The following is a 15,237-nucleotide window of genomic DNA, read 5'->3' as shown; positions in this document are numbered from 1 at the left end:
ATGTGTAAATTAATGATCCACACCGTTAAAACTAATATGAGATATTTTGAAGTTTCTAGAAATAAAATTTTATTTTTTTTCCGCATAGTTTACTTTATGATCAAATCATTTCAAAATTATCAAATTTCAATGGCTATTATCGTGAGTTTGTAGTTTGACAGCGTAAAAAATTTTAATTTATTCAAATTTTGGTAGTAATTACTTTAAATTATCTAGATCAAGGTCAACATCTTTGATCCTTAATTCAAAAATCCTATAACCAAATTTTAAAATTTGCTCAATTTTTATTGTTTATTTTGATATGATTTACTTACTAAATAAATAAACGATGTTAAAAAAATTAAAATTTTATTCCCCAAAATTCTATATATTATGAATTATATTTAACGAAACAGATCATCATTAATATTAGGAAAAACTTCAAAAAACCCCATATGGTTTCGCACTTTTTCACTTTAGTACCCTGTGGTTTAAAGTGTATCAAGTTAGTACCTTGTGGTTTCTCACTTTATCACTCTAGAATCCTGTGGTTTAAAGTGTATCAAGTTAGTACTCTGTGGTTTTATTTTTGTATCACGTTAGTACCCTATGGTTTTATTTTTGTATCAAGTTAGTACCCTATAATTTTTAAACCACAGGGTACTAAAGTGATAAAGTGCGAAACCACATGATACTAAAGTGATAAAGTGCAAAACCACAAGATACTAACTTGGTACACTTTAAACCACAGGATACTAAAGTGATAAAGTGAGAAAATACAGATACTAACTTGATACATTTTAAACCACAGAGTACTAAAGTGAAAAAAAGTAAAACCACAATGGGGTTTTTGAAGTTTTCCCTTAATTTTAACACGTTAAAATCGGCAACAATAAGCGGTGATCGTACACCACGAGTGACTGTACCTCACTCCCCTGATCCACCACCAATCATAGGTAAAAATGCACGAAGACCCCCTCTACTATAGGATTCTTCAAAACAGCCTCCTTTTGACTTAGCTTTTTTTTTTTAAGCCAACACCTTTTAATTTTTTTTATTTAGTAAAATTGAGTAACTATAGTTTATTAAATAGTATTGGCAATTTTATAAAATTTTAAATAAATCTTAAAATTTATTGGCTGAATTAGTTCCATGAAACTTTTAGCTTACCTAAATAAAATAAATTATTAACTTTTAATATTTTTCATATTTCCAAAAATTAGAAATATATTAGTAGACTAATCAAAATTATCATTCTTATTAACCCAACAATTGCAAACATCACATACAGAATCAAAGCAAATTAAATTTTATCATATATAATCTACGAATAAAACTAATTCTTATCATAAAAATACAGTATTAGTTATTAATATTCTAATTTTAACATGATAATCGGACATTATCGCTAATTATAAAAATATTGTACAGTCATTATACTAAAATATATAATTTTTAACTAGTCTAAGAATATATTTCTAATATGTTTTAGTGGAGCTATTTCTTATTTGCCCTCTAATTATTCTTCAAATTTTCAAATATATCTACAAATTACCAATATACGCTTCTATTTCCAAATTCCATTAGTAAATTCTAGAAATTTGAGAATATTTTTAAAAAGTTGTGGAAATTAAAAAGAATATTTTGGTCGACCGGAAGCATGTTAGATATTTTTCAAGTTTAAGAAAGCATATTAGATGTTATTTTATATTTTTTTGAAGATTGAATGCCAGCATCGCATTTATTGCCCTTACAAGGGCAAGGGGTTTATCAGCATAGGACGCTGGTGAGGAGAGCGTCTTACAGTTTAGGAGGAAGACTGCCTAACAGGAGAGTAAGATGTTGTCCTGGTAAAGAAAAAGATTGAATGTTCGCGTTGCACTGTGAGTGGCAAAAATTGCACTGGTGCGAGCTACAAGCTGCACTATTAGAAGGATTGTTGCATCATTTCTCTTTGCGTTGTACCTTTCATGTTGCACTATTATTCTTGTTGTTGGCTGTGTAGTTTTTGCCATATAGTTTCAACATATTTAATTTCTAAAAACCAAATAGCAAACACAAGAGGCGGCGAATAACAGGGCCGATTTTGTTCGCATTCTGATGACTGGGAGGTTGCGTAACCATACTCGAGGCGCATTTAATGCCCGCCCAGGGGCCGTACATTATGGTATACGTATCTGAGCGAATTCGAGCGAGACGGATGTAGACGAAGGGCATTTTAGTCAGACAGCGAAAAATCTGGCCCAGATAGTGGTCCGCATTTGCAAAGGCTCAAAACTAGTGGATTTTTTATGCAAATTGGCCTACTTTAAAATATGGAATAGTAAAAAGAAAATATCCCAACTATGAGGGGCCAATTTCAGAAAGAACAACAGTTGAGGGTGGGTTTCAGCTCATTCTCGCCTATAAATAACACTCCGAGCTCCCCCACCCCTCTCTACACGCCCCCACACACATTCCTCCGCAACGACGCTCGTCCCGAATCGCAAAGTCCACGCGTCCTCCTCGTCGCTCCGACGCATATACACGGGTGGGGAGTAAACCGGTGAAGGGCGGTCGCACGTACGTGTCGCGAGGGCATTGGTCGGCGCTGGCCCGGGGGGAGATGGACGGAGGGGAGGCGATGCGGGTGGGGCCGTACCTGATCGGGCGGACGATCGGCGAAGGAAGCTTCGCGAAGGTGAAGGCGGCGCGGCGCGCCGACACCGGCGGCGCCGGGTTCGCCCTCAAGATCATCCTCCGCTCCCGCGTCGGCTCCGACCTGAAAATCCACGACCAGGTACCTACCTCTACACGCCTACGTACATACATACATACATACATACATATAGGCATACATGTATACGTATGTGAGATTTGAAATTTTTGAAAATTTTTTTTGAATTTGGTTTTAGATAAAGAGGGAGATTGGGACGCTGAAGATGCTCCGGCACCCTAATGTCGTTCGCCTTTACGAGGTCCATCTCTCTCTCTCTCTCTCTCTCTCTCTCTCTCTCTCTCTCTCGCTCTTTGGAAGGGGATAGGGGCATTTTGGGAATTTCACGTTCGGAATGGCGTGTTTTTGAGCGCACGGAGACTTCTGCGCTTGAAAGTTATTTTCGATGACGGGACATCCGTTTCAGTGATCGATTCAGTTAAACATGATCTACGTTATTGAAACTATTAAAAAATTAAATTTTACATTTTTTTGACTTTATTTGTCTAGCGAACAAATAACCTGGAGAATAAACGGCTGAAAATAAAAATTTCATAAAAAATAGTAATAAAAAGCTCAAATTTTAATCCAGAAGTATTGATCTTACTTTGATATTAAGTAAAATTTTTTATTAAAGTTTCATATAATCTGGATTGTTCTATACTATTGAATTTAAAAACGTGTCACGTCGACCGTTAAAATAGTCAGTTTTGAGACCTTTTGATCACGTGGTAAATAATATCGAAAAAGTATAAAATTTAATTTTTAAATAATTTCAATATTATAAATTATACTTAATGGAACCGATCGTCAAATCAGATGTCATGTCATCAAAAATAACTTATAAATACGAAAGTCTTCGTACTTTCGAAAGTACAGAAAACATATATATATATATATATATATATATATATATTGATTATTATGAATTGATCATCTAATTTTTTTAAATTTTGATTTTAGTATTCAAACTTTTATTTATTTGGTCCAAATCGGTTAATGATAGTTTGACTTTAAAATTTAAACTAATTATTTATTTTAATAAATTTATAATTTTAAAAATTGCACGAAATATACGGAGATAAATAAATATTATTGACTATCTCGGAGGTAGCAAAATTAAAATTTTAAAATATTTGATAGTCAAATCAAATTGTTTATCGCTAAGATAAGTACAGAATTTTATCGCTTAGATAAGTACAGAATTTTGTCGCTCAGATAAGTAACAAGGACCGTTCAAAATTTAGTGAATGAAAAGTTCGAGGAGTAATTTGCAATATTAGAATAGTACAGGGACCGTCCTAACATTTCCCCTGTCTTTGACGGAGTAGTCGGAGCGACTTGTAACGGCGTTAGCATCTTCATGTAATCCCTCAACTTCCAATTTTTCTATAAGTTTAAATTATGATATTTAATTAAGCAAAAAAAAATTATTAGAATTTTATAGGTTTATTATTTATTAGTCACTAGTTGATTTAGTGAAATTTGCTAAAAAAATAAATTAAATCATCAAATTTTGTAAAAATTTCTGATTTATAAAAAAAAGTTAAAAGGTGAGTGGCGACCATCAATACGATTTAGATAAAATGGTACGTATACACATTCGCAAATTATTGAAAATTTGAATAAAATGGTACGTATACGATTTATTTCCAAAAATTCAGAATAAAATGTGAATTTTTGAGTTAGATTTATTATTCGCGAATAATTCGCGTATGCCGAACTATTCGGTCAAAAAAAATGCAAAATTTTTGGATAAAATCCCTTTCCGAATTATTGAAAAACTTTATGAACTTTCGGAATATGTGAATCTTGAAAAAGATGAGGATGCATATGACAATAAAACTTGCTATTATTTTTTTTTACTTAATCTACTTTATTTTGTAAATCTCTATTTTTATATTCTTAAGAATTTATAACTATATATCCTAGTAGCATAAATTTAGAGAAACAAGCTTAGTTTAACAGCCTAATTTTTAATTCCGAATTTTTAATTGGTGAACGTATAATTTTCGTATAAATCGTGTATCCGAATAATTCGCGAATCCATTTTTTAAGCCGTATTTTTCAAAGAATTTAGAGATTGAGATACGAATTTTGTTTGAATTATGCCCGTACCGAGTTTTTGCCGAATGCCCGAATCTAAATTAACTATAGTTCATTCAGATGTAACCCACCGCTGATGGAGAAAGTCTACTGTATCACACTTGCACTACATAACCAATAACAAGCCAATCATATTTCTTCTTTCAAAAAAAAATTACAATAAAGATATTTTTTTTATAATTATGTTGGAATGAATAATTTAAAAATATTAGTTAGGAACGTCACATCACGAATATACCCGTGTATTCTGAAATATTTCCTGCAGATGACAGGCCAAATCAATCGCTTATCAAAACCAGGCCTGAGAATAAGTCTTTTTGTGTGAGGTGGCTCCTCTGAAAGGACAGTGAAAGTGATGGCTTGTGCTTTTTCTGGTAGGCCCTATCTGATTAAGATGTCAGAGCAAAAGCGCATCCAGTTGGAGTAAACTTAGCCATTAGAACTAGTAAACTTAGCCAATTAGAACTAGTGGTCCCAGAACCGTAGAAAATGGTAAACATGTATAGTGCACCCCATCAACTGCACCCTACATGCCATTCTCAAATGGTCCACATCATTAAGTTTTGTTATGATAAGGGTGAAAAATTGTACAAAGACCCCTTAAAGTCACACCACTTTTGCGAGTAAACGTTATCAATTAGTTCAGTAAGCCTCTCTCCTCGAGCAAACCTTTTTTTGATCGCATGTCTTGTGCATAGTTCTGTAATAGAGAGAAATCTATCGAGGAAAGAGAGAGACCTATTCAGTTTTTATATGTAGTACAAGCGACCAAAACAGCTGTGTAATTAGTAGCTTCGATTGAGGACAGAAACCTATTAAGTCATGCGATCAGAATTAAAAGTTCAGGGCTAGATTACGGTAATACTAAAGTTTAATAAGGGTTTAATTCTTGCTACTATTTTCCCTTTGTAATAACTGGCGGCCAATCTGGGATACCTCGAATGTCTTCCAAAAGGCCGCGGAAATGATGGAAATTGCGTAAGCCATGTCGCATGGACTGACTGGATATGACGTATCACGATGATCGACTCGCTTTGATATCGTAATGTGAACACCATGTCACATGAACTGACTTGATATGACGTATCACGATGATCGAATCGCTTTGATATCGTAATGTGAAAAAGATCGATCTTACAGGAAATAGCCCGCGAACAGTCTCGAACTCTGAAACAATTACATCACAATTAGGAGGAGCTCTTTGTTCATTCTACTGCTTAATTTGATTCTTTTTAGACATGTCACTACTTATTACCAATTGTGTTTGCATTAAGAACTAACTACTTTATGCTTACATATTTGGAAGCTTTGTCTCTAGCATCTTCATGTTGTTCTCTCTCTATATAGGTTTTGGCAAGCAAAACCAAAATATTCCTGGTCCTTGAACATGTTACCGGAGGCGAGCTATTCGACAAAATAGTAAGATACTCTCTCCTTTATATCATATAAAAAAAAACATTGTATATATCCAATAGCAACTTAAGTAGTATGTTTACTCAGTAGTAAGTGCTTCTTCCTAACCTGATGATAGTTATATGTTTGTGAATGCCATAGGAATCGAAGGGGAGGATTTCGGAGCGCGAAGGACGAAAGCTCTTCCAGCAGCTAATTGATGCTGTGAGCTATTGCCATGACAAGGGAGTCTACCACAGGGACTTGAAGGTATATTTCCTCACCTCACTTATTCCAATGTGTTATCATTAAGATGTTGAGTACTAAAAGGTCTCATTTTCTTTGTTCTTCTTCTGTAGCCTGAGAATGTGCTTCTTGATGCAAAAGGAAACATCAAGATTTCCGACTTTGGTCTTAGCGCATTACCTCAACAAATCGGGGTATAAACATTTCCGAGATACCAATTCACAACCATCTTTTCTTTTTGTTGTTTTGTTTCGTTTTTATTGTTATTTATATGCCTAAGTTTTCGCAACTTAATGTCTCAGGTCGATGGTCTTTTGCACACAACCTGCGGTAGTCCTAATTATGTCGCTCCGGAGGTGAGAAGAATATATTATGTCTTTGAATCAATTCATTTTTAGGCTATTTATTAATAGGAACTTCCTCTAGGTTCTTGCCAATCGAGGTTACGACGGCGCCAAGTCCGATTTGTGGTCTTGTGGTGTCATCTTATATGTTATCCTCACAGGATGCCTTCCGTTCGACGATCAAAATCTCACTCTTCTTTATCACAAGGTGATAAACTGTTTATGTTTTTACATTCTAATATTTGTATAGTTCGAAGTTGACGAAATCAGCTATGGTGTATGTTTTATGATAAGGTATTAAACTGCTTGCGACATTCGTTTATGTGGACTAAAAATTGACCATTAGTTGCCATTTTGTTTTGCAATGGGCTTTAGCTTGCAAATTAAAAGCTATTTTTGATCTTCATTGGGATTCTGATCACATAATTCGATTCAGATTTCGAAGAGTGAGGTCCACATCCCTAAATGGCTTTCTCCTGGCGCGCAAAACTTAATAAAAAGGATGCTCGACCCCAATCCTATAACTAGGATAAACATGGATCAACTGAAAGAAGATAATTGGTTTAAGCAAGATTACGTCCCGGTTATGCCTGAAGGAGATGAAGAAGAAGATATGCTCTCAGATGATGAATCCTGCGTGATCAAAGAGGTAAATTATATTACCTATTTCCGCTTTTGGTTCGACTTCTAAAATATTGGTGGTGAGACTGAGCAAGATTGATTCATTACTGAAGGTTGCAGAAGCAGATCATGGACACGAGAATACGCACAACCACATTAACGCTTTCGAGCTAATCGGAATGTGTTCGTCGCTTGATCTCTCTGGTTTCTTTGAACAAGAGGTAATTATTCTTTTTTCCATTCCTAGATAAATATATTTTGAGAAAAAGATTAAGATTTAAGAACATGGCTAAAGCTTAGTAGTAGTTAGGACTGTAGTGTACTTTGTTGCATGCACTTTATCAATCTAAGAATGGTCTCAAAGATAATATATATTCCGATTCATTGGATCATTAGGATGTCTCCGAAAGAAGAATCAGATTCACATCAACTCTCTCACCAAAGGATCTATTCGATAGGATCGAGGAAATTGTCACAGAAATGGGGTTTCATGTGCGCAAAGGACATGCCAAGGTTAATATCCATCTTAGTACTTTGGTTCCTTATTGTCATATATGTACATTTATCTAGGTAGGATTTATGCTGAAACTATAACCGCGGAAATTCGCAGTTGAAGGTAATTCAGCCATGTAAGGGATCCACATGCCCTAGGTCCCTTCTAATGGTCGTCGAGGTAAGTTATATTGCTTTACTTTTCGTTCTACCGCGCTATTACGAAGGCTCACATCTCAGAAAGGTCTCATCTGATACTCTAGGTCTTTGAGATCAACTCGTCGTTGTACGTCGTTGAATTGAGAAAATCGCACGGAGTTTCTGCGTCATATAGACAGGCATAACTTTTCATTCTATCTACTGTAAAAGTTCTCTTGCGTTCCAGCTTTCTTACGTCGTATCGCTTGGTGTTAAAGCGCTTATTAATGCAGATATGCGCGAAGATACTAGATGATCTTGGAGTTTGTAAAAGCGCGGACGTCGCGACGACCAACCAGTCCTTAATGCAGGAGCACAGTACTGCTGCATTGGAGGGGGAGAGGAAATTTACCATCGCTGCGGCCTGATTTCTTCGTCGTATTCTTATCGGAGAATTCAAGGGCTGTTTTGCGATATTTTTCCGAACCTGCACATTACACAGTTTAGAACTAGTTTTAGTATATATGAGCATTTGCATAGAGCAAGTGTGGTTTGATCAAACAGCTATATTTTTTTTTTGTAAATGCTGTATTGTATCAAAATAATTGAAGGGGGTGTTGAGTAATTGTATACCACACACCCTCTTATTGTAGCTTGCATTGCATTTCATGACTTTGAGGTGATTGTGTAGTTATTAATTGTTGGGACAAACAAATTGTTGTGTAGATAATTTGGATTTTGTATCATCTTAAAGTTCAATATGTAGTGTGTGAGATAAATTCTCTCTCTCTATCTCTCTCTCTCTCTCTCTCTCTCTCTATGATTGGATGATCACATTTTTCTTTTTTTGGCAAAGTATATTTGAGAGTTACTTCTTTTAACAATCATGCTGAGTTAGCAACAGTATCTCGCGCAGTTGATTTAAGGCTTGATGGTTAATACACGAGGTTTCAAATTTGAAATTTAGCTGCTGTATATTTCTAACTAAGTTTGTTTCTGAAAAAATATAAACGAAGTAGAAAATGCTTTGGAATATAAAAAACTAAATTAAGTTTGGCGACTAAAGTGTCACTCGGTGTATAGTTTGACAACCAAAAGTATAACATAGCTTTAGAAAAAAAAAAGAAGGCTAAATTATAAAAAAAAAAACCCTTGTCAAAATTCAATTTTTCACTTTTTCCCCTATCATTTAAAAATCCACACTTTAACTCCTTGTAAAATGAAAAATATTTACAGGAGGTACGGTGTAAACTGTGATAATAAAATAGCCATTTTGCCCCTCACCATATTCACGGGAGAGAAGACTGAAAACATTTTTGGCATAAAAAAATATATAATAATATTTTATAAACGAAACCCTAACGAATTACTAACGGCAGGAGGCGAAGTGAACATTTTTCATTTTACAAGGGGGCAAAGTGTAGATTTTTAAATGACAGGGAGAAAAATGAAAAATCGAGTTTTGACGGAAGGATTTTATATAATTTAGCCAAATAAAAAATCACAAAACTACTCCTTCATTTTGAAGCAACACCACTAAATGGATTTGATCCTCAAAATGGATAGATTTTTTTTTTCAATCATTTTGAAACAACACCACTAAATGGAGTTGATCCTCAAAATGGATAGGATTTTTTTTTCAAAAAAAAAAAATTTCTCCAACTCTCTCTTTGAGGATAACTTAGAATAATATCCCAGTCAATGTGTGCAAAATGATCAGGAGTATTCTACACGTTATTGGGAGAAAGGGGCTTTTATTATTATTAAAGTACTTATCACATTGCATTTACAATTTTGACCCTGGTAAATTGCAATATTAGCCCCGTATTTTCAGCGGTTCTCACTTTGGCCCTCAAATATTAAGTTCGACGTTCGCGGTCTCTAAACTTTTATCAGAATTTCAATTTAGTCATTACATATATTTACGACTAGAGGGTAACTTTTTTTCGTTTATACAAAAGTTGGACCTTTGAATTAAAAGTATAAGATGAATGAAGAAACGATAAATTTATTAAAATTTGACGAATCGCCGTTGAAAGTTTAGAAAGTAAATTGAAATCCTTTTTAAAAGTTACCAAAATGAAACTGAGTCAAAAGTTCAGGGACTAGTAGTGTGAAATATACCCATTTTGGCCCCACTATATTATATATGAACCATACAAAGATGAAATCTTATAGATAGATTCTGATTCTTTTCATATAATTCAAGAGATATTATAAATAAGCAATGCTTTTGAGATCCACAAAAAAATAATCCAAAAAATAGGAAAAAGAAAATAAAATTAAAAAAAGAGAATACATCTCTTTCAACATAAAGTGTGACAAAGTGGTTGGGATTATGGTGAGACTTTTGGGTTTCATATGTTAGGAGCCACACAAATAATAATAATAATAATAATAATAATTGTTAGATCCAAATTACTAACCTAAAGAACTTAAGTCGAAGTTGTTAACATTAATGAGCTGAGTCGTTACATTTGATATCAAAGTCATATTATTTGCCGGAAGCATAGATGTATCTTATATCGCCTGGTAATATTGAATTATTTATATAGTTGAGTCTGCTGAGCGCATGAGAATCTAAATAGGAAGAGTCTGTAACGTCCAATCGTCACATGTTAGATGCAGAAGAGATTTTTGTGTGTGGATCATTACCCATAGAATTTGGGTATTACATCAATGAGAAGATATAAAGTTTGGGTATTATTGTGTAGATTATTCTTAAGCTAATTTTTATATTATCCAGGTCTACTACTTGCCATAATTAATGTTTAATTAATTAATTAATAATAATAATAATATTAGGTATGAGGTGTAGAGTAGTATCTTAGGGAATCAAAGTATTAAAAAAAAGACACAAATAGAGCACTCTTTTGAATATTCTACTCCTTTTGATCAGATTGTGGTATGATTCTTCTATATTTAGTATGATTTTATTTTTAATTTTCATGTCCAATGATCCATAAATGGTTAGACTTTTGAATGAAAGGTGATACCTGGATAATTCCCTACCACTCAAAAAAAAAAAGAAAAAAGATTAAGATAAAAAACTCAACATAAGAAAAAGAAAGATATATAGAGTTTGAGTGTGAGACCGTAGATAATTTTCTATCTAATATATAATAGAACTAAAAATTCTTAATCCGACTATAGTATTTAGGCAGTGACTAAACCAAAAATGTTAAGATAGTTAAATGTACTAAGACTAGAATAGTTGTAGGATGGATGACCCTTTGAAAAGTGAGGCGTCACATTGACAGTGCCTACATATAATTTTGGGTTAATTTCATATAGATCTCTGTAAATATAGTGAACTATAAATATATTCATACAAAGTTCAACTTTCGTATGTTGTCCCTATAAAAGTCCTAATGTATTCAAATATGTCCCTCTGATTTATTACCGTTAAATCACTATCTATTTTATAAGTGAAATGATTTTTTAACCATCACAAATATATCCCTTCAAAAATTTCAACTATTAATTAAAGAGGGGTAAAAAGGTCAATTCATCTCATTAACTAACTATTCTAACAGATTCTAACGGTATGAACATATTTGAAAACGTCAGGACTTTTGCAGGGACAACATATGAAAGTTAAACTTTATAAGGATATATTTGCAATTCACTATATTTGTAGGAATCTGAATGCAATTAACCCTATAATTTTTTGCCAAAAGCAAAACACCATTCATTCATATATGTTTGCCAAAGAGTGATAACAAATTATATTCCTCCTCTTGTGTGTGGTTGTAACACTTTTTGTTGCTTGCAGTAGTGCAAAGAATAAAGATTATGAGAATGGAAGATAGTGATCAAGATGGTGCAAGTGCCAGTGCTGCAAGCAGCAGCAGCAGCAGTAGTAGCTGGAGCTGGGAGGAGAACAAGCGGTTCGAGCTCGCGCTGGCGGCGGTCGACGAGCGGAGCCCTGACCGGTGGGCGGAGATCGCGTCGATGGTCGGAAGAGAGAAGAGCGCGGAGGACGCGCGGCGGCGGTATGAGGCCCTGCTGGAGGATCTCTGCATCATTGAATCTGGTGCACTTGACTATGAATATGTTGCATGTTTAGGTGTTGGAGAATCACTCTGTTGGAATCAACAGTAAGTGTTCTTAATTGCTTTCTTTTTGTTTTTTGTTTTGGAAATAGTTTGTTTAAGTGTTAATTTAATTTACATAGGAAGAGAGGTTGTAGAAATTTATCATTGCTCTCTCTCTCTCTCTCTCTCTCTCTCTCTCTCTCTCTTGCTGCATAATATTTCATCATTATTTATTTATTTATCCTTGATCTCTTTAGATGTTTATCAAATGTCAACTGTAATTGGCTTTGATATGATTGTTCCACAAACTCTGGTGACAATTTTATTGGATGAAATATATACAATTTCCCCTGTTTTGCCTTTTTTTTTTCTTTTAGAATTATTAGTATGCTATCGCTTCATTCATTTGAAGTATGAATTTTGGCCTTTGTTTTTTAGGAGAAAAAAAAATTAACAAAAAGGATTCCAAATGTTCCTAAGTGCGCGTATCTCAGTCACTAAGCCACCTGCTGTTTGTTTAGAATTCTGAAAAATTCTTCTATTCTGCTCCAACCAAATGACCCGCCACGTTGTGGCAACTGTCGCTAATTCCCTTCCACCCAGCACTCCACTTTTATGCCGGCTCCCATCCCAGAGCGAATTGGCAGTATTACAAATACAAAGAGCTAGTTTATTGGGGATAAAACCCTCTATCACATTTCATGAATAAGTGATCCACAGTCTCACTCTCGTTGAGACAGAGAACGCAGCATTCCTCGCCATTCCAACCCCGTATTCGGAGGTTGTCCGCGGTGAGCACCCTTCTTTTCAGTACCAACCACACGAAGATCTTGACTTTTAGGAGAATCTCCTGTTCTACCTCTGAGAAGCACTTCCTCACAAAACGTAACTTTGGACTCAAAATTTGCAATTTAGTGCTCTTTTCTTATATATTCCACAGGGAAGCATAAGCTGATCCAATGATGCATGGTCTCACTTATATTTATGCAGGTGGTTTGATCCACTGAGCTTATCTTCTTAAAGCATTGCTCTGCAGCCGCAAAAATTGAAGCTTCTGAAGTTTCATCAGAGGCAGATTGATTTCTGATCCTGTTGCAGAAACTAAGCAACTTGCTTGTTCTGAGAAAAGGGCTCGAATAGCCGATAAAATCAACGATTTAGTATAGAAGTGAATTTAAATCTGACACTTTGTATGATAAACTGCTGCTTATAACAAAATTAGTGGGTGTTTTCGTCAGAAATCGGTGTCTGATCACTGAGATCTCGTTCTCGCCCCTCCTAGATAGCGAGGACGTCTATCTTTTATCCCCCACTTTATTCTCCAACCAAACATTGCCGAATTATATATATTTATTTTTTTTTTTATCTGCACGAAAACATTGTATTGTATCTGCGTGAAAACTTTTTTCTGAAATAAACCTCGGAGCAAAATAGGCCTAGGTTATTTTATACTTTCGACTAGCACTGTAAACCTGAGCCGAACACGGGCGAGCTCGGACCGGCTCGTGTTCGGTTCATTTAGAATATTGAATTTAAAAATTCAGCTCGTATTTGGCTTGTTTTATTAACTAGCCGAACACGAGCTAGCTTATGAACAATAAGTTAGATTATCAGTTTTACCGCTGGGTGAAAAATTAGAAAAAAATTTAAAAAAATAGATTTTTAATCTAATAATTAAATTCACACAATGTAGATTTTTTTTTTTTTTTTGAGTTAGCCTAAAATCCAAATAGTAAAAATTTGTAATAAATATTTTTTAGCTATATTGAGCTGAAAAAAAACGAGTTAATCTAATTAGCTCGTGTTCGGCTCATAAAAAATTCGAGGTGAAAAATTCAGCTCGAGTTTGATCATTTATTAAACAAGCGATAGATATCGAGCTTGTTTCGAGCTGAACACGAGCTGGCTCATGAACATCGAGTTAAATAATAATTTATTCAATCGCTATCATTCTTTACTTAGTGACATCAAGTTTTTAGATTTTATTAAAAATTATCCAAATTTTTATGAATCCTAAGATGAGAAGTATAAAATTTACACATCTTTTAAGATGTGCAAGTAAATTCTTTTAAAATAATAATGTTGATAATAATGATAATAAAATAGAGGAAGAAGTACTTGCGATTTAATTTTATTAGTTCCAATTTAATTTGAATTCAAAATAAAATATGATGAATTTAAAATCTAGTCAAATAGGCTTATATATTCAACATGTAATGCGCTTGCGATTGAATTAACCGTTCATTTAATAAACGAACCAAATATGAGCTAGCTCATTAAATTGCAATCCGATCATAAACTAGGGTTTTCCAGCTCGTCGCGAGCTCGAGCCAAACACGAGGCAGCCTCTAATAATTTTGAGCCGGTCTGGCTCGCTTGTGTTTGTCTCGTAGATAGTTCTAATTGAAATTTACGGACTTTTTTGACAAAACAATCCTCTAAAATTTTATAATTTGTGAAATAATTCTGCCAAATTTATATGTGATTTAATTGTTAGGATTGTATGAATCGATTATTAGGATTTTCAGGTTGTTAAGATTATATATGATTTGTTGAAATATTTATGTGGTTATTAGGATTGGAATATAGAAAAAATAGTAAATAAGTAAAAGACAATGAACGATCCACCGCTTTTGTGAAAAATTAGGAAAGCAGTGAATCGTTAACCGAGAATGGTGAATCATTCATCGTCTTTTAAGAGAAAATTCCAATATAGCTAATATATGGCAAAAGAATGATTAGTTTGTCAAAAAAAAAAAAAATTATAGAATTGTTTACCCAATTAAAAAATTTTTTAGGATCGTTTTGGGAAAAAGTCCAAAATTTAATTACAACTTCCTCAGAATTAGAAATTTTTGCCAGAAGATCCTATTTTCGGTATAGGATTTTGCACTAATCAGAGTTATCTGATTAGTTGATAGTTGATTTATAGCAAATTTATCAAAATCTAGTCTAATTAAAAAGTGAAAACTTATTTTATTTAAAATATATTATTATCTTACATTATCTTTATTCTAATATATTTTTATAATATTTTAGCTTTTAATTTAATTTGAATTGAGGATAAATATGATCAATTCAAAATCTAGCCTGGTTTTACTATAACTTAAATAAAATAGTAAACTATATCTATTTCACAGATTTGAAGTTGCTATTTAGAATACAAAAATTAGATTTATTTTGTAGA

General features: G+C 33.8%; 2 protein-coding genes across 2 annotated transcripts; both read left to right on the top strand.

Moving 5' to 3' along the window:
* Window positions 2,401-8,792, top strand: LOC109719630 (CBL-interacting protein kinase 1-like). The gene is made up of 13 exons (XM_020246405.1): window positions 2,401-2,758; window positions 2,874-2,936; window positions 6,128-6,199; window positions 6,335-6,442; window positions 6,532-6,612; window positions 6,721-6,774; window positions 6,845-6,970; window positions 7,199-7,411; window positions 7,497-7,604; window positions 7,780-7,896; window positions 7,994-8,056; window positions 8,139-8,213; window positions 8,307-8,792. Exons 1-13 carry the CDS (start codon window positions 2,585-2,587, stop codon window positions 8,439-8,441), a joined length of 1,389 nt encoding a protein of 462 aa, XP_020101994.1. The 5' UTR covers window positions 2,401-2,584; the 3' UTR covers window positions 8,442-8,792.
* LOC109719573 (protein RADIALIS-like 4) lies at window positions 11,729-13,417 on the top strand. The gene is made up of 2 exons (XM_020246336.1): window positions 11,729-12,113; window positions 13,041-13,417. The coding sequence occupies exons 1-2, from the start codon at window positions 11,809-11,811 to the stop codon at window positions 13,069-13,071; spliced, it is 336 nt and encodes a 111-aa protein (XP_020101925.1). The 5' UTR covers window positions 11,729-11,808; the 3' UTR covers window positions 13,072-13,417.

Source organism: Ananas comosus, linkage group 13 (assembly GCF_001540865.1).
Source record: "Ananas comosus cultivar F153 linkage group 13, ASM154086v1, whole genome shotgun sequence".
In the NCBI taxonomy this organism is placed as follows: Eukaryota; Viridiplantae; Streptophyta; class Magnoliopsida; order Poales; family Bromeliaceae; genus Ananas; species Ananas comosus.
This window is presented reverse-complemented; position numbering and strand designations above follow the sequence as displayed.